General features: G+C 36.9%; 1 protein-coding gene across 1 annotated transcript; it reads left to right on the top strand.

Moving 5' to 3' along the window:
- Window positions 1–1,007: 1,007 nt before the first annotated feature.
- Window positions 1,008–18,734, top strand: LOC109048773 (GEM-interacting protein-like). The gene is made up of 21 exons (XM_042719345.1): window positions 1,008–1,277; window positions 3,264–3,357; window positions 3,649–3,742; window positions 3,899–3,962; window positions 7,570–7,695; window positions 8,613–8,677; window positions 10,077–10,184; window positions 10,271–10,351; window positions 10,442–10,603; window positions 10,963–11,100; window positions 11,297–11,481; window positions 11,744–11,850; window positions 11,938–11,997; window positions 12,067–12,156; window positions 12,237–12,397; window positions 13,115–13,291; window positions 13,998–14,135; window positions 14,677–14,879; window positions 15,859–16,165; window positions 17,412–17,514; window positions 17,842–18,734. The coding sequence occupies exons 1-21, from the start codon at window positions 1,229–1,231 to the stop codon at window positions 18,420–18,422; spliced, it is 3,093 nt and encodes a 1,030-aa protein (XP_042575279.1). The 5' UTR covers window positions 1,008–1,228; the 3' UTR covers window positions 18,423–18,734.
- Window positions 18,735–19,037: the final 303 nt, after the last annotated feature.

Raw genomic sequence — 19,037 nt, 5'->3', positions numbered from 1 at the left:
AGTGTATTCTTAAAGGGTGCCACTTTGTTACATTCCTGGAGTGTTGAGAGAGCATCATCTGGCCATACTGTCATCTGCTTTTTGACCAGTTTGGCAAGTTTTAGAAATGGTTGAATGTGTTTTTTTCACATTAGACTGTGTTGTTTCCCCTTGTTGCAGATGTCATGTGTTGGTAGAACTTCGGCAAGACTGACTTTAGATTTACATGGTTGAAATCACCAGATATAATGAAAAAGTCATCAGTGTTGTTGGTTTGTTGTTCGTTTATAGAGCTGTGCAGTTCATGAGGAGCATCCATAGTGTCAGCACGCAGGTGGATATATACGCCTTCACTTGAAATATCATTTTTGAAAATATGTCAAAATACAAAACCATATGAAACCATCTCCCTGAACTAATGTCCATTGGTGTATACGTGAGTAGAAGAGAAATAATTTTGCTCAAAATCAATGAGTCAGCCATCAACGAGTTACTTCACTGCTCTTCCTGTCTCTCAACCACCAGGGGGCAAGGATACATTATGTATACATTATGATGTTGTGAGGATACATTAAATTGGGTGAAGGCTAAAGCAAGATTTCAGGCTCATTTATTGCTAAATCAATGATTTTTACTGCATAAAAGTTCCTATTTTTACTATTCCTACTAAAAGCAAGGACCACAATGGAAGTAATTTAATGCAACTTTACTGTGTTATCCTTGACAAGAAAGTTGTAACTAACAGTGTATTGCTACTTTTTGTGTCAAATAAACTCAAACTACTTGGTATTCATGTGATGTAAAGGCAGAATAAAATGATGTTTAGTGATTAAATAAATGCAGGTTGCAGCTCAAATAAAGTAGTTCCAAATTCAAGAGCTTTTGAAAAGGCCACAAACAGCATAACATGGCAACAAACGCTACCACAGATTAGACTGAAATATCTCAGGCCTTAGCAGAAGTTGGGGGTGTTAGGTGTGTCTGAGAGTGATAGTGAGACAAACTTCCTCCTCGTATGATGGTGAAAGAACATTGGCCAACCTTCACTTTAGAGGAAGAGAAGTAGCGCTGTGCGAGAAGAGAGAGCAGAGTTATCAAAACCCACACAGTCTTCATGTCCTGTGTCAGTGTTCGGTGAAAGGTGATGGTTCTGACCGAATCATCTTCAGCTGGGGTGGATGGATTAACTGCTGGATGACAACACGAACACGGTCTGTTGTGAGCTGCTGGTTCATCAGTAGAGGACTAGATGGAGGAGGCAGCAGAGACTGCACAGCTGAGGCAACCAAAAGTTCAGGGTGAGTTACATCAGACTTTGGTGAGATTCTGTTTTTGTTGTTTGTAGCCAGTGTGGCCATAGCTTTATTCTGCAGTAGTGTATATCTCGCTCTTGTTCTCTTTTTTTTGCATGTGTGTGCTTGCGTGTTTGTGTTGCATGCAATGATCAGTGCATGATCAGAGCACTTCCTGTCTTGTCCATTTTGCCTTTGTACAAAAGTTGCATGGCAAGGAAGTTTTCATGTGTGGGACATTTTGACAAATGTACAAAATTACCACATCTTGGGGTGACTTATGACTTCTTTCCACGTTAAAAAAAAATAAAAATAAAAATAAATAAATGTAAAAAATTTTTTTTCAAATTTTAAGAAAGAATTTTCTTTAGTAATTTAGTTTATTTTATATATATTTTAATTTTTTATTTTTTTTATTTAGAAATTCTCATAAAACATATAACTGGATTAAGTCCAGGATGTGGAAATAAACCTCAATAAGACCTTAGTGGGAGGAAGTCACATGCACTAGTTTCAAATAATTTTTGCGATAGATGGAGTGCTTCTCATTTCAACCACTTTAAGCGTTACATGTGTCACATTTAACATAATCAGTTTGAATTGAATATCAGAATGAGAATTAAAACATTCTATATATATCAACTAACAGCTTAATGTGTCAACTGACAGCATAACCGCAGTGCACATCCTTGAGATGACGTTGACATCCGGTGGGTGATTTTTGTTCAACAAAATGGAGATGAAGAGAAAAATGATATTCCATACAGCTGAATTAATCTCTTCATCAAAAACAAGTCCTTATTGTCCCTGTAGCAGAGCATGTTAACAAACCTAGACAGGATGCGGTCGACCTAAATGGAGCATGTCAGAAAAAGAGAGAGAGAGAGAGAGAGAGAGAGATTGACTGTGACACTTTCTTTGTTAGTGCAGCATAAGTGTAGCACATTGCATGTTCAGAGCCATATTTACAGTATGGCAAATGTGCATTCAAGGGTTCAGAGAGTTCATGTTAAGTAAAAACTCAGAAAAGCATGTCTAAACTTTAGATTTACGTGTGCTTTAAAATATGCAATAAAATGATTTGTGCAAGGTGATTCAAAAATGCTGTAGGCTGGCTCACATTTGCTGTTTTATCTTTATTGCTTTTGCATTCAAAATGTTTGTGTGAGCTTCAATAGTGTGACTTCCTGTCCTGATGTCAAGCACATATTTCACCGAGTCATTAATTGTTTTTACTCTAGTTTTAAGTTCCAGTTCCTGCAAGTGTTCACACAAAAGTGAACGTACTTTAACCACAATCAACAACCTTTTTGCACAAAGAAGTGTTATCGTACTTTAACATGTTTTACATTACACTGTCCATGTTACATATATTATAATTTTTTCATAATATCAAAACAACAGCAACAAAGAAAATGCAGTTACAAGTAAATGGTTAAAGATCACCTACAGCTGAGGAATGGATAGATATTACACAATATATATTTGATGGAAGGACTTTCTTTCTTTTTAAACAATCAGATAAAAGTGAATTGATTATAATAAACTGACTAATAATAAATTAAACCTGTACAATCAGATTTAATTAAATAGCAATTGGTCTGTAAGGTGTAGGAGGTCCTTTAGAAATTTATTAGGAAGTTATTACTTGCACCCCATGTTATATTGTGTAGAGTTAAAACAGAAAAAAAAAATTAGAAAACGAAAGAATTTAATTTCTAGGATTGATGGCATATAATTCTATTTTGTAACCATATTAAAATTTTTTTGTTTAATTGTAAAAATAATGCCAGTCTTGGTCATTGTATGTGTTTTCCTTGTATCATAGGAAAAAAAAATTTTTAATGTCAATGATCCAAAAAAGGTTTATTAAATGAATATAATTGTATTGTGATTATACGCACCACTGGCGGACGTGCACCAGGTATAATCAGATTCTCATTTTGAAAAATCACATGCAGCATCATGACCTGTAATGTTCTTCTGTTTCAGATGGTGGTACCCCAGTCCGGCACTTAGAAACCAAGCGTTACAGTGAAATTTTACGTGATTTTGATGCTAACTTGGATCTGTCATTAACATGCTCGTATGTAGACCTTTTCTCTTTGTCATCAAATAGCAATTTTTAAAATAAAGGTTCCAAAGTTTTTTGGGGGGGGGTTTCTGCAGTGATGAACCATTTTGGGTTCTTCAAGGAACCTTGTATTGAAGAGCTCTTAAAAGAACCATTTATTTCTTACTGTGAAGAGCATTTTAATAATCTAAAGAACCTTAAAAAAATAAAAATAGTTTGAATAAATGAAATACCGGCTCTATTTTGGCTCTGTGAGAACACTTCATTTTTAATATGTTTGTGTCGGTTGATTTGATTTCTCAGGACTGTGGATGAGCTGCTACTAGAAGCAGACTCGCTGTCTTTAACAGACGCTTCAGCAGACAACACACTGAACGCTGATCTGGATGATATTACAGTGAGACATGATTGATGAGTTATTGTTCCCTCTCTCTTTCTCATATACTCATACTCATATTTCTTGATACTTTTGGCTTCAACAATCTCTCTCAAGCAAGAATTCAAAAGACTCCATGTGGTTTATGGGGAATATTAAAAGCTGTGTGTTTTTTAGGGCGAAGATGTGGAGTCGCTGAAGATCTGTCGTGAGGAGGAGGAAAAAGATGGAGCCGTAAGCGGTAATTCTTTTTAAGACCATTTTGAATGGGTGTTTGTTTGCTGGATATTTGGAGGAAGACTAATAGAGGTGGAGGAGTAATGAGATTTGCAATGTACAGTTTGTTTGTGCCCTTACAAATATTAGAATTAATATCATGCATCCAGCAAGGGTCATGGTGGCTGATTGATTCAACATGGTCTTGTCCATGATTTGGACATAGACAGCAGTGTCTGATCTATCTGAGAGGAGCAAAGCAAGAGTGACTGATCAGGCCTGGAGGAATCATGTCACGCCACTAAATCTCTCTTCTTCAACCTGCACTGTTTACGTGTAATTAGCCACATGGACTAATTGCCCCTCACTAACAAGATTAGCACCGGACGGTGGTTTGAGAGCAGATTAAAGGCAGCAGACAGCTGCTCTCTGTTTTTCCGCTGATCCATCTCTCTAAAAACTGCTGAGAGATAGGATAGCATAGGATAGCATGTAAGCATTCAAACTGTGATCTTTATATAGAATTTGAGTAGAAAGTAATATATAGATATGAATTATAAATTATGAAGAAGAGAGTAGTAACCAAAGATAAAATAAGATTATTCTGACTAGGGTGATGGCTGTGCTGTATTGAATATACAGTGGGTATAGAAAATAACTATTTTCTATACCACCCCCCCCCCCCCCCCCCCCATTTAAATAATCACACTTTGTTGCTTGGCAGCCTGAAATTTATCCAGCTGTATTTACTCAGAGCAACTTATAATATCCACGTGAAAGATATAACACCAACATGTCAGAAAAAAAATAAAAATAAAAAAGAATCACAGTTGGAAAAAGGATCACCCCCCTCCTAAAAATGACTTGTAAACTCAATCAGGTGTAGCAAATCACCAGTCCTTGGTAGTGCAACTGAAGCAAACAGTCATCTATGGGAGGCAAGGCACTGTCAAAAGATCTCTAAGATAAAGTTGTGGACAGGCACAAGTCAGGAGATGGATACAAAAATATTTCAAAGGCTTTATCAATGCCTAGAAGCAAAGTGAGGTCTATTATTAAGAAGTGGAAGGTACTGGTACAACACAGACCCTCCCTGGATCAGGATGTCGCTCTAAACTGGATAAAAGAGGCAGGAGGAAACTGGTCAGAGAGGCAACCAAGAGGCCTGCAGCTACTCTGAAGCAGTTGCAGGAATTTATGACAAAGAGTGGTCATTGTGTGCATGTGCATGTATGGGAGGGTTGCAAGAAAAAAGCCACTTCTCAAGAAAGGCCACATGCAGTCACGACTTTTCCTAAACACACCCTTGAAGATTCTGAGGCAGGTGAGACTAAAACTGCATTATTTAGCCTCAACACCAAACGATATGTCTGGCGGAAATCCACTACAGCTCACCATCTAAACAACAGCACTCCTCCAGTAAAGCATGGAGGTGTTAATATCCTGTGATGGGGGTGTTTCTCTGAAGCAGGGACTGGAGCACTTGTCAGGACAGAAGGAAAAATGGATGAGAAAACTACTGTCAAATTCTTGAGGAAAATCTGCTGCCCTCTGCCAGAAAGTTGTCAATCGGTAGAAGGCTTCCCTTCCAACATGACAATGACCCAAAACACACAGTGCTGACCACACAGTGGTTGAAGGAGAAAAATGTGAAAGTCCTTGCATGGCCTAGTCAGAGCCCAGACTTAAACCTCATTCAAAATCAGTGGAATGACTTGAAGACTGCAATCCACAAACACTCCCCATCAAATTTAACTGAACTTGAGCAGTTCTGCACAGAAGAGTGGATAAATATTGCAAAGTCTAGATGTGCAAAGTTAGTAGAGACGTATCCCGACAGACTAAAGGCTGTAATTAAACAACAGGTTGTTCAACAAAATACTGACACAAGTGGTTGATGGTTTTTTTTTTTTTTTTTTTTTTTTTTTTGACATGTTGGTGTTATATCTCTCACTAGCTGTAAACTGTGTCCGTTTTCATTTCTGGCTGCAAAATTTTTTTCTATACCCACTATATAATGACGTCATCTTCCTTGGCTAGACCTGCCTGCTTGTTCTGTGAGCTTATAGCTGTTTGGTAGCTGAGATTAGGGATTACGTTAACACTCAAAGTTTAAATCTGCACAGTGACCTTCGAGGTGATACCTTGGCTTATACTCACAGAGAACATTACCTTCATTACTGAGACAGACTTCAGCATCAATCATATGTTCTATAGTTCTGTACCCCACTGTAAGATCTGATCAGCCACATGGACTGACTAAGCAGAGACATTTCATGAGTTCTTTGGATAAAAACCCCTAACATCATCCCCCTGTATCCCCTAACATCATATTAAATCATATATATTAATTTTAAATTGTTAATTAACAAATGGCTAGGTTGACCAGTGTGTGGTTTAATTTCACAAGGAATCGTCTATAATTCACACCAGTATCAAGAGAAATTAGTATGAGAAGTAGAATAAATTATATTTTGCTTTACAAATTAAATAATGTATCATAATTATTGTCTTGTTCTGTATCACAATAATAAGAATAAGATTGTCTTACACATCACTGTAATTACAATGAGATTTTTTTCGCATCATGTTAATGACAATGATATATATATATATATATATATTTATCACCGTAATGAGAATGAGATTTTTTCACATCAAAGTAATGAGAAGGATACTTTTATGTGTCATAACAATAAGAATGAGATTTTTCATGTGGTAACGATTAAGTTTTTTTGCATGAGAATTAGATTAATTACACATCACTGTAATGAGAAGGAGACTTTTTACATCACAGTAATGACAATGAGATTTTTTTTTTCACATCACCATAATGAGAATTTGTTTTTCAACCCCACCCTAATCTAAAGACCATCACTCTGCAGTCTGCTACTGTGCTGGATTATTTCCCCTCGCCTCTGCAGCACAGTAAACATGCACACACACATACATACGCGTTAACATGACAAGACAGGAAGTATGGCAGGATAGAAGTTGGATAGAGACACTCCAGCACAAATTGGAGGGATGATGAAGAAGATTAATGTTTTTAGTTCTTATGTTTTGATCAGATCAGATTTTGAGCATTTAATGGACAGGGAGGAGACAGCAGACAGAGGGAGGGTGAACTGTCTCGGTCTCTGTGAAATCCTCACGCACTCACCGCTGAGTCCTAAAGCCTCATGGACACTACTAAGCGAGCCCAGGAGTTCCCTATACACAAATTTTGCATGGATATTGAATTACCAATCCGGAATATTGTGGTGAAGAGTCGCAGGGATTCGACTATTCCCTTGGACTATCATAGATGTTATGATTCTGTGCTTGTTTATGACATCTTTAGCAGACATCTGGAGAAAGATAGCTTACTGCATTGTTTTTAACAATTAAGTTGCTTTTTTGGCAACAGTCTGTGTTGTGATGGCAATTTTGGTCATGTATTGCATCTCAATGTTTTCCAAAGCTTTGACTTTACGTCCTTTGAAGATACAAGAGATTCGTCCTGTATAGTAACAGTCAACAGGATCAATAAAGCTGGCTGAGGACAAGCCACTGTCAGTCCCGAGCGGTGTTTAGCTTACTTAGTGTACGGCATGCACACGATCCGTTGATGCTGATGTATTCCCCCTCAGCCCAGGATGCCGACCTGACCCTGTGTCGCTGCGAGGGTGGCGTGGAGCTCGCCCTGCAGTATGCCAAAATGTGGTGCCGTTACGCCAAAGACCTGCTGACCTGGATGGACAAAAGAATCAGCCTGGGTGAGTGTTTTAAATTTAGTCTGTGATTACGTGTACTTCTGACAAGTAGTCGCTGGAACATAGAGAAACATACATCCTCTAACTGTATAGAAAACTAAAAGTAGACGTATGTTTTCGACGTGCTGACACGTTATGTTTAGGTTGGATTTGTCTGACAGTAATTATAGGTCATTTCTGCCTGGAAGAGACGCCGAGGGACCTGTTCCTGGAAACAGAATAAGAGTCTAAAATTCGATTTCCGTGAGAATCTGAGTTGTGCTGAACAACACCTGTAATGGGATGAAGTAACCTTTAACGCGTCATCTCTCACAGCGCCTTCTAGTGGAAGGATACTGATAGGTTCCTGCAAGTGTCTAATGCCTTTACACCCAATACCGAGACAAACTACTAGCCCAATTTTAGGGCTAAAACAAGAAAATGAAGAGGTTTCATGTGTCAACATACAAGCCAATAATAACCTGTAGAAGAAATATTGGATATTTTTACTATAATCTAAAGTATGACATATGGCCAGAGCTATAAGTAACAGTACTTATGCTCAAAATATGAAACAGAGCCAAGGCCAGGCGTCAGTAATGATGAATGAACAGAACAGGGAAAGCATACAGTACATTGCCACTGTAATACATGAGTCGGTGTGGTATTCCTGGAATCAGTTATAATGAATATACTTTTTCCCATTGAGCTGTAATGCTAATGGGTTATGGGGCGATACTGTTATGTCATTTAATATACATTTGTTATGTCACAGTTATGTCACCTAAAATAATATATATTTTGAAACACCCTGTTCTGTGTCCATCATTGCAGATGTAAACCATTTCTGTCGGTCAATCATATTTTCCATTCACCTCTTTCTTCAACCATTATGATTCGGAGCATTATGTGATAATGAAAATCATGTTGTGTGTTTACAGAGCAAGAGTTTGCAAAGAGTATTATGAGAGCGGCAGATGCGGCCAAATCATGTGTTTCTCAACAGGTATTAATGTGTGTGTGTGTGTGTGTGTGTGTGTGTGTGTGTGTGCAAAATGTGTAATGAGTTTCTTCCGCTATTTGTCATTGTGGACTTTAAAAAAATGTTTCATACACTAACTATTTTTTTTCTTTCTACTAACAATATTAAACAGTGTATAAGCATAATGCATGCAGAAGAAATCTGTAGCTTTTTTGTAGGGTTTTATAAAGGTATGAGAATTTGAATAAATATATTTTCAAAAAATATTTTGTTTAAGGAAAGGCACATCAGAAAAAAATTATTCTGAAGGTCAATTTTGAAATATTAGGCTATTTTGCTTTTATAACGACTTCTTTTACACTAGTGTCTAAAGCATTCATAATAATAAAAGTTTTATTTTATTAAATGGATCTATTTGCATCTGTAGAGAACAAAACTTATCTTTTTTCTCAAAATGAGTTGTTTTCTCCTGCACTGAGCCAGAAATGTGGAGCACTTTAGTGGAGCACTTACATAACCAAATTTTACAGTTTTATTCCTAACTCTACATTCTGAAGGTTTTTATGAAGGGAGTTGTACATATTTAATTGGCCTAATTTATATTTTGATTTTAATTTAAATTTTAATTTTCATTCCTAAAAACATTGTGAAAATTTTGTTGTTTTTTTCCTGCCTGTTGACATTATTTTCTGAAAAAGAGATATCCAAAGTCCACTCTGTAAAACTTTACTTTTAACTCTTAGATAGCAACTAAATGAAACAAGGATAAACCTGGCTTTATCCAGTGTTTAGATTTCCGGAAATTTACGTAATAATTTCATTCTGGAAATGTATGTATTTATGTAATTAGTGTGAATTTAATTAGATAATGCCTCATTTGCTTAATTAAAACATAACATTTTGGAAAACTTGTAATACAAAACAATTTTTTTAAATTTACATCGATTTCTTCACATGTCATATTTCATTTATTCCAAGCACTTCACTGACACTATTGTCTCTTTGGTAAAAAAAATAAATAATAATAATAATAAATAAAAATAATATATAATAATTATATATATATAATAATTATTAGGAGAATTTTTCATGAAGATGACACTACAACTAGCAGTCATCCTTAAAAAAAATATACACAACTATTTTAATATTATTTAATTAACTTATACAAAAAAAATATATACATAAAAGTAGCAAAAATACATGATGAAGGAATAGGAAAGAAAGAAACAAAGAAAGAAAGAAATCAAAGTTAAAAAGACTTTAATGTGACTTTCACGTAACAAAAAGAGAAAAATAAAATTTAATAATACCCTTGTATCCCTGAATAAGAACCTTAATGTAAATTTTCTGTTGTTCTGTTGCATGAGGAACATGTTGTTTGTTGTCAGCCTTAATGCATGTGTTTGGATGCATTCCACAGGACATGATGCCTCTGCAGAACATCTACACACAGGCGCTGGATCATGATCTGAAAAGCAGCACATCAGCCAAACAAACTGCTGAACTCATTCAACAGCGCTGTTACCAGGTGCTCCATCCATCTGAACAATGTTTACAACAAATGCAAGAAATCTGAAACATAATATGTAACTTTATGGGCCATCTATCCCACAGGCTCTCTCGGCCAAGAGGAATGAAATCGACAAGTGGCGACGGGAATTCAAGGAGCAGTGGTCAAAAGAGCAGAAGAGGATGGTCAGTTCATACTGCTGAGTTTGATGATGTGTGTGTATTTGTTGAGATCAGCTTTTCCAGTAATGTGACTGATAATGTTATGTGCGTTAGAATGATGCTGTGTCTGCGCTGAAGAGAGCAAGACAGCAATACCTGCAGCGCTGTGAGGAGCTGGAGAAGGCCAAAGCCATGACGGCCAAAGCTGAAGAGGACACGGGGGGTTACAAGACCCTGGACAAGAGGAGGAAGTCCAGAGATGACGCCCAAGCTAAGGTAATCTCGAGTATATGGCTCCTTCTATCATTTCACATCAACACAAAAGTACAAAAACAATAAGCTTTCTCGATAAAATTACTGTCTCAGTTTATATATTTCATCAGTATAACATATCTGCTAGTTGCCAAGCTTAAAGGGATAGTTTCCCCCAAAAATTAAAATTCTGCCATTTACTCGCCCTCAACTTGTACCAAACCTGTATGGGTTTTTACTTCTGTTGAATACAAAAGAAGATATTTTGAAGAATGTTGGTAACCAAAAATTTGCCGGTCCCCACTGACTTCTATAAAACTATTATAGAAGTTATACGAAAATATTCACTACGATATTCATCACTGTGCTTTGCTACTGTGCAGGTTACAGAGTCTGAGATGCTGTACAGGCAGTGTGTGTGTGAAGCAAACATCCATCAGAAAGAGCTGGAGAGGGTGAAGCGCAAAATCATTGTCCACATTCGCAAGCTCATCTGTCAAGGAGACACTGTGCTGAAAGAGGTTAGTTCACCTTTAGAGGCACCTTAATAAGAAAAGAAATCATCAATATACAAGACTGCCATATCTAGAGGCCGACCTAGCAACCAAAAAACCCAGTAGCAACTGCATTGTGAAAAACTTTTGTACAGGATAGTTTACATTATTTACATTCATCCATGGATTCTTGATTAAAGTCTCTGTCTTATTCCTCTGTCAGGCAACGGTGAACATGTTTTATTACCAGCGGCAGCAGACTGAGCAGGTTCCTCTGGGCTACCAGAACTTAGAGCTGACCTGCAGGCCCTGTGAACCAGGTGAACCCTACCTGTACTACATCCTGGGAAAGCACCTGGCCGAACAACCTCTCCGGAACTTCACATTTCAGGAGTTCAAAAACAAGAAGTGAGGACTTAGAAGTAGCGGGAAGTCAATATGATTTTTTTTTTAATGAAATTAATGCTTACATTAAGAAATTAAATTAATCAAAATTGATGTATGCATGCATGAATCATTTGCTAAAGCCCACTGAAGCTAATCGTGAACAGAACTGAATTGCATGTAATCTCAGTCGACTAAAGCTCACTTTAAATGCAACCAAATCATTTGCGTTGGATTTTGTTAGGCTGTATGCATTAAACAGCTGTTTATCCCTTTAATTTCACAGATCCCCACCAACAGGTCAACGTAAACAAAGCACTGCTCCAAGTTACCAACAAGATTCATATGTGCTGCCAGAGGAACTGAAACATAGCAGTAGTTTAGTAGATGGACGTATGTCTCCTCTCACGCATTTTCTTACATGTAACTCATCCAGATGAAGTGCACTTGAACATTTTCATGTGATTTGTTGATGTACAGGACGTCCCGGCCAGAGTGACAGAGACAGCACCGGAAGTCTTGAATCACTGTCCAGTCCAGGTAGGGGAAATCTCTTATGAACTTATGAAGTAACTGTAACTTATGATTAGTTGTATGTCACCTCTCTAGCTCACGGCAACCGTAAGCTGCCCAAGGCCTCCTCCACGGGAACTATGTCTTCAGATGATCTTGATGAGAAAGACTCTCTGCAAGAAGCAGGTGTGGGAAGCTTTTCATCACCTACACTGCATTTTTACAGCTGATGGTGCAGTATTTGACTCTTCTTCATGTGTGTGCAGAGAGCGAAGAGGGTTTATCTGATAGCAATGGAATGACATGCAAACCACGAAATGCATCACATGCCGCACTGACCCACAGACTGAAAAAAATGAAGAGCAAGATGGTCAAGTGTAAGCAATGTGACAATTACATCCTGGTCAACGGGATCGAGTGCGAAGAGGTGAGTGTCAGAAAAGCGTGTGTAGCTTTTTGGTTAAAGATCTAAGCAGTGAATTGAAGGCAGTACACTTTAACCATACAATCGAGGCCAAAAATATTGGCCCCCTTGGTAAATATAATCAAAAAAGGCTGTGAAAATTCATCTGCATTGTTAATCCTTCTGGTGAAGCTGAATATAAAATCTTGAAGTTTCTACAGAATCATATCATCAAATAATCTCAGAGCTAATGGTAGGTCTGTTGTGAAGGTTTATAATTTATCATTAGAATCTGTTTTTCTGTAGAGAAAATAAACGTGATATCCTGTTGGACTGTAATTTTTTAAATACTTCCAGAAAGGTTTTTATTCAGAATCACGTTTAAGTGGAATATTTAGTAATGTATCACCTGAATGTATTTTACATTTTTTTTGTCTTACACCAAGATAAAATGTTTTATATAATAATTTAAAATTCTATGGATTATGATGCTGACTTTATGTTTGCCATTTAAATATCCTTGATGCTTATAAACAAATAATTAATAAACAAACAAACAAACAAATAAAAAAAAAATGTGATTTTTACTTGGTGAACCCAAATATTGTGCTCTATTGCTAAGACATTCAATCTCAGTAAACCAGAATATGACTAAACAGTTAATAAAAGAAAAGAGCCATTCCTTATCTCCCTGTGCACTGGTCAGAACATGACAGACTGACAGCTGCTCTCTCTTGCCAGTGTGGCCTTTCAGTCCACAGGAAGTGCCTGGAGGTGTGCCAGATTGAGTGTGAACACAGGAGAGGCTTCATCTTTGGGATGGAGTTCTCCCTGCTTCCCAGAGAGAGCCTAGACTCTGTGCCCTTCGTTGTCCTGCGCTGCACCGAAGAGATTGAGAGCAGGGCTCTCGGAGTCCAGGTAGGAACTCAGTACATGGATATTATAATGTTGTGAAGAGATGATGGTGCTTGATAAAGACACAATGAAATGGAAGCAGCAACAGATCTTTTCTTTTGTATTGTTATGTACACCATTGTATTGTATTGATATGTATCAGATTATCGAAAAAGATCTGATCTTAAATGTAGGACAGGACTTGGTTCTGTGCATTGGTTTTTGATTAAATGTTGAGATGTGGCTATAGCAGGGGTGGGTTTAAGCGGTCTAAATGATGGGGTTTTTACCCTGATTGAGGTCTAGATGAGTCAGTGCTAGTTGCTGAAAGTCAGAGTCTGTCTGCAGGCTTTGGTTAGTTTGAGTTGACAGACTTCACAGAAAATCACATTGTTTCTGATGGACACACTCTGATTTTTTAGGTTCATACTATGATTTAGTTCAGTGAAGGATATCAAACATGTTTGATATTTTGTGCAGATTTTCCAACAGCTTGTTTTCATTTGTCATGCGTCTCCTGTGACATGTTTGTTGTGGTTGGAAAGACTTGGTTATCCTTGGTCATTAAGCTTATGATTCCAGGTTTTTCTCTGTAACCATTCACAAAGTCACCTAGTGATTTAAAATCTGTAATGAGTTTAAAAGTTTGTGTGGGCAAAGACCACTCAAACTTTAACAAAATGAAATAACCTAATTGTCTTCGATCTCTTGTTCTTTTTTCTATATCTAGGGAGTTTACAGGATCAGTGGATCCAAACCTCGCATTCTGAAGTTATGTCAGGCCTTTGAAATCCAAAAAGACCAAGTTGACCTTAGTGACCTCTCACCGCATGACATCACCTCCGTACTCAAGCATTTCTTCAAAGAGGTAAAACACACACATAAAAAAAAAGTAAAATTGAAGTAAAGTAAGACAAAAATCTAATCTCCAATAATTTTCTCATTACCTAAAACCAAGGCTGTAACCATGTCTTGAACATTGGGGGGACCAATATTTATTTATTTTTTAAGGCATTAAATATGCATAAATGTAAATGTAAATAATAATGAAAGGATTTAAAGAGATTTAAGGAAATAAAGAAAAAGAAGATTGGTAAAATAACTAATATTGTAAAGTAATCCATTTGAACTTTTTGCAAATAATATATTTATTGTAAAATACCCACACATTCACTTTTAATCTTATTCCAATTAACAAATGAATATAAAATGGTTTGTCTTGTACAAATGACATGAATCATGTAAATGTTAGCCTATATTGTCGATTCAAAATAGCTATCACATATTAGGGGGACAATTTGGACATTTCTATTTTGGGGCCTTGGGGGGGCTTGTATCCCTCAGTGTCTATTGTGGATACAACCCTGCTTTAAACATGTAACGTAACACCCTGTCTTCCTCTTTCACAGCTTCCAGAGCCGTTACTCACCTTTGAACTTTACAACGACTTCATCAATGTGGGTAAGGAGATTCAGAGGCTTAGTGAAAAGGAACATGTTGCAGACACTGCTGGGATTGTGGAGAGTACTGTGGTCAAACTCAGAGAGCTCATTGGACGACTGCCTTTGTGTAACTACAACACAGTTCAGCACATGATAGCCCACTTGAACAGGTACCAATCTGTGTTTTCTAAAATTAGCAAAATACTTCATGTGTGTCTCAAATCAGCTCATTCTTCTGAACACTAGCAAAGATTGTCACCCAGCAAACTTTATCACTCATAAAACCATGACCTAAAGAGCACTTAAACACTAATTATAAAATGCTTTTTTCAGTAAAATCCACTGCAGTATATGTTACATGGTCCATGTTTACATTACAGTGCAACATCATTCCAAAGGTTTGTGTAGATGGTAAAGAAATTGAAATTATTGTTCAGCTCAGGGTTATTATCGTTAACTAAAAAGGAAACCATTAAAAAAAAAAGTTTTGGCTAGTTGTTAAAGCAACATTTCTCAATTTTGTTTATTTTACCTAAAATAACTAAAACTAAAACCAAAATAAAAATTAATAAACACTATATAGACATTAAGAAAACGACAAAAACACAACAAAATAACTAAAAGTTTAACTAAAATTAAAATGAAAACATAAAATATACAAATAAAAACTAATTCAAAATATGAATTAAAAACTATAATAGTATCTCAATGATACTAAAGTAACAATAGTTTAGCTACTTGTAATTGCTTTGACAGTATTTAAATTTTTTTTAGATTTAGAATATATTTCAATATGGTATTACTCATAGCAAATGTAGCAAATCGTCATCTTATTCAGTTTTGTACTATGTTGGGTCAAAAAGAGTATGCAAACATGTTCAGATTGGCCTGTATGTACCTATAGTTTTGTGTGTAATTGTGTTTGAGTGAGAAAAGAATTCATGTAATTTATTAGTAGTCACTGAATGCCAAATGTAGGAAAATGAGCCACAGTTTAGCCCACAAAGAATGTTATTGTGCTCACTGTGTGAAGAGTTTAAATAAAGTGACCTAGGTATTGGAAAATGGATCAAAAAAAATAAAACTTTAAAGTTGCCACTCATCTAATTAATGCAGTTCGCTGCTAATCCGTCACTTTCTTCTCTTCAGGGTTGCAGAACATTTTGAAGACAACAAGATGTCTCCAGGAAACCTGGGCATTGTGTTTGGCCCCACTCTCCTGCGGCCCCTAGTGTCAGGAGACGTGTCGATGATGGCTCTGCTGGAAACCAGCTATCAGGCTCTTCTCGTGGAGTTCATGATCTCACACTATGACGACGTATTTGGTCCCACAACAAGATCCAGCACGCCTCTGCCACCGCCCCCCACAGCACCCCTCCCAGACACCCCTCCCAGAGCCTCATGTTCCTCTCAGGACGCTGAAGACTCAGCCAGGGAACGTCCACGCTCACTGGAGGTAGGCAATAAGAACTCGACTTCACGCAATCAGCAGCTCCACGCCAAGTCAAATAAACACTGGCCGTGCTTTAAGCTGGCTGTTGTCATGACGATGCTAAAAGCTCACCTCGGGTGGACATGCCCATGCGGGCGACAGAGTTCATCTTGATCTGCTTGAGCCTCTCTTGCACCGCTTGGCCGTTAATTGTCCCGCCGTGCTCATGGAAAGGCCTGGAGAGATTAAACGCTTATTCTGTGAAGATTACTTTTGCTTGCTTGTGTGCTTGTGCTTATGATAGAGCCTTACCCCTGTTGCACTCTGCTTTAGCTCCTCACCAAGTTGTTCACTACAGGAAAGCCTGGAGGATGGTAATAGTTATGCTATTAGACTAGTATCCTCTATCTGGAACAGTTTAACCACATAAGAATTTCTCATTAGCAAGAACCAAAACAAAAGTGCAGAAGGTCAAAGTTTTCCACACGTTAAGATTGTTTAGTAGTTAGCTGCAAATAGTTTCTCACAAATACCATAGAACTGAACCAGCATATTTAATATTACCAACACTGATCGGCAGATATATAAAAATATAATACATTTTTATACCAGAATAGTATTGCTGTAAAACTGGTAAAATAAATATAATACCATAAAAAAACAACCTGAAAAGTCTCTTATTTTATTATTAAAATTACAGTAAAAACAGTAAAAATTTAAAATATTACATTTTAAAATAACTGTTTTCTATTATATTTTATTCCTGAGATGCAAAGCTGAATTTTAAGCATCATTACTCCAGTCTTCAGTGTCACATTATCCTTCAGAATTCATTCTAACATGCTGATGTGCTGCTCAAGAAACAATTATTATTGTAAGCAATGTTGTAAACAGCTGTGCTGCTTAATATTTTTGTGGATTTTTTTTTAAATCTTTGATTCTTCAATGAATAGAAAGCTCAAATGAACAGCATTTATTTGAAATAGAAATCTTTTGTAACATTATAAGTCTCATTACACTCACTTTTGATGATTTAAATGCATCCTTTCTGAATAAAAGTCACTTTTTAAAAAATCTTACTGACCCCAAAGTTTTTAACGATAATGTATTTAACAAGTTTACATTATAAATCTTAATTGAAATTCACTGACACTTTATTTACAAAATAATACTAAAATATTATAATATAGCAATTTAAAAATCAAAATGACCCTTTTGCCTTATTGGCTCTCAAGTCAACTTACATTCAGAATTTTTATCATTTTAACAGAATCGCACTTTCAAGAGAGATTCAAGTGAGGGTTATATTTCTGACAAGTCATCATCCAATGAAGCAATGGACCAGCTGAGCCCAGAAGCCAATGAGAGAGCAGGTAGGCGGGCTTTAAAAGACATTGACCTTCAATATCAGCTGGCTGCTTGCGCAAACTATTTCCTCTGTGTTTTTGTGCCGCTGCCAGTCATTTCCTTCCTGTTGCTGTAAGCAAAGCTCTTTCAGTCAAACTTTTGACTACTATATGATGCTCAAATAAATGCTTTTTGTCTAAATGTGTGAAGACATTAAAGACATTTTTTCAAAATCTCTTGATTATAATCTATATATAATCTTTAATTAGAAAAGAGAAACTCATCAAATGTAAAGTTTTGTTCCATGATATTGTTGTTAATAAATGTCTGGTTTTGTTCTGTATCTCTTCTAGTCTTGGCTATGAGGGTGACAGCATCTCCTCAGGTGCATTTGGAGCAGGCTACAGAAAGTCAATTACAAACTCAGTCGAGGGCTCACTTCAGCAGGCTGCCAGTGAAGTACCCCAGACAGGGTTCGGCAGGAGCGCAATTATGCAAAGCAGGCTCTCAGTCACGGGATGAGGATACTTCTGGGAGCAGGGAAGGAGTCGTTTCAAGAAGCACAGACAGCAGTCGCAGCTCCTCTCCTGAGCCCCAGACCCCAATGAAAACTCACTGCCGGGTACATGAGACCCCCATCCCGCAGAATAAGACTGCATACACCTCTGAGACTCAGACTGCACCTCATGCAGGGGTAAAAAGAACTGTATCGGATGAGGGGGATAAAACAGTAGCTTCTTCATTCAAAGAACATGTGGGACAACTGGGAAAACTAAATACTAACCAATCCAACAACACCCTGAGGGGGAGAGAGCGCCTGATCCGATCCTTGAGGAGGTGTCCGACGGAGGAGAAAATGACCCAAAAAGTTCTGTCCGGACTGAAGCTAAAACGCAGTGATTCAGGGAAGGGCGAGCAGCTCCATTTTGTTTGACAGTGATTGAAGCAGAACTAAAATTTTTATTTAATTTCCTGGGGTTCCTTAAATTCATTGGAATGCATCCCAATTCGGGCTGTAAAGTATTTTTAGTATGAACTGCACTTTTTTCCTGCTTTGTGGCACATGACGTATTTTACAGTTAAATCACAGTACAGATGGTAGTTTCCATTCTCACTGGAAATTTGGCACAGATTTACCTGTTTATTTGAGATGCATACACAGCATGTCTTGTACAGATGTTTGATGCTGAATCATGACTCCTTTGGGATGAATATGCAATATATGGAAGCAAAACAAAAAACTGAACACTTGCTGTTTTCTGATTCTTTAAAATCACACTATTCTTTAGCATATCTACATCCTTAACCAACAACACATCTGTTTCCAGCATTTTTATATTTGATGAATCTCAATAATAATAGGCTAATTCATAAATTTAGTCAGATTTTGTCTACCCTGTAATATGAAGCTCTACACTGTAATAACTTTAGAACACCATTTAAATGATAAATTAAATAATGTTTAACAGATCTTTAGTTTTAAAATTTAAAATTAGTTAGCATAATAGTTAAAAAGCTCATAAATTCAAGTTCATTGACTTCAAGTTTT

The sequence above is a fragment of the Cyprinus carpio genome, chromosome A3 (assembly GCF_018340385.1).
Source record: "Cyprinus carpio isolate SPL01 chromosome A3, ASM1834038v1, whole genome shotgun sequence".
Classification (NCBI taxonomy): Eukaryota; Metazoa; Chordata; class Actinopteri; order Cypriniformes; family Cyprinidae; genus Cyprinus; species Cyprinus carpio.
This window is presented reverse-complemented; position numbering and strand designations above follow the sequence as displayed.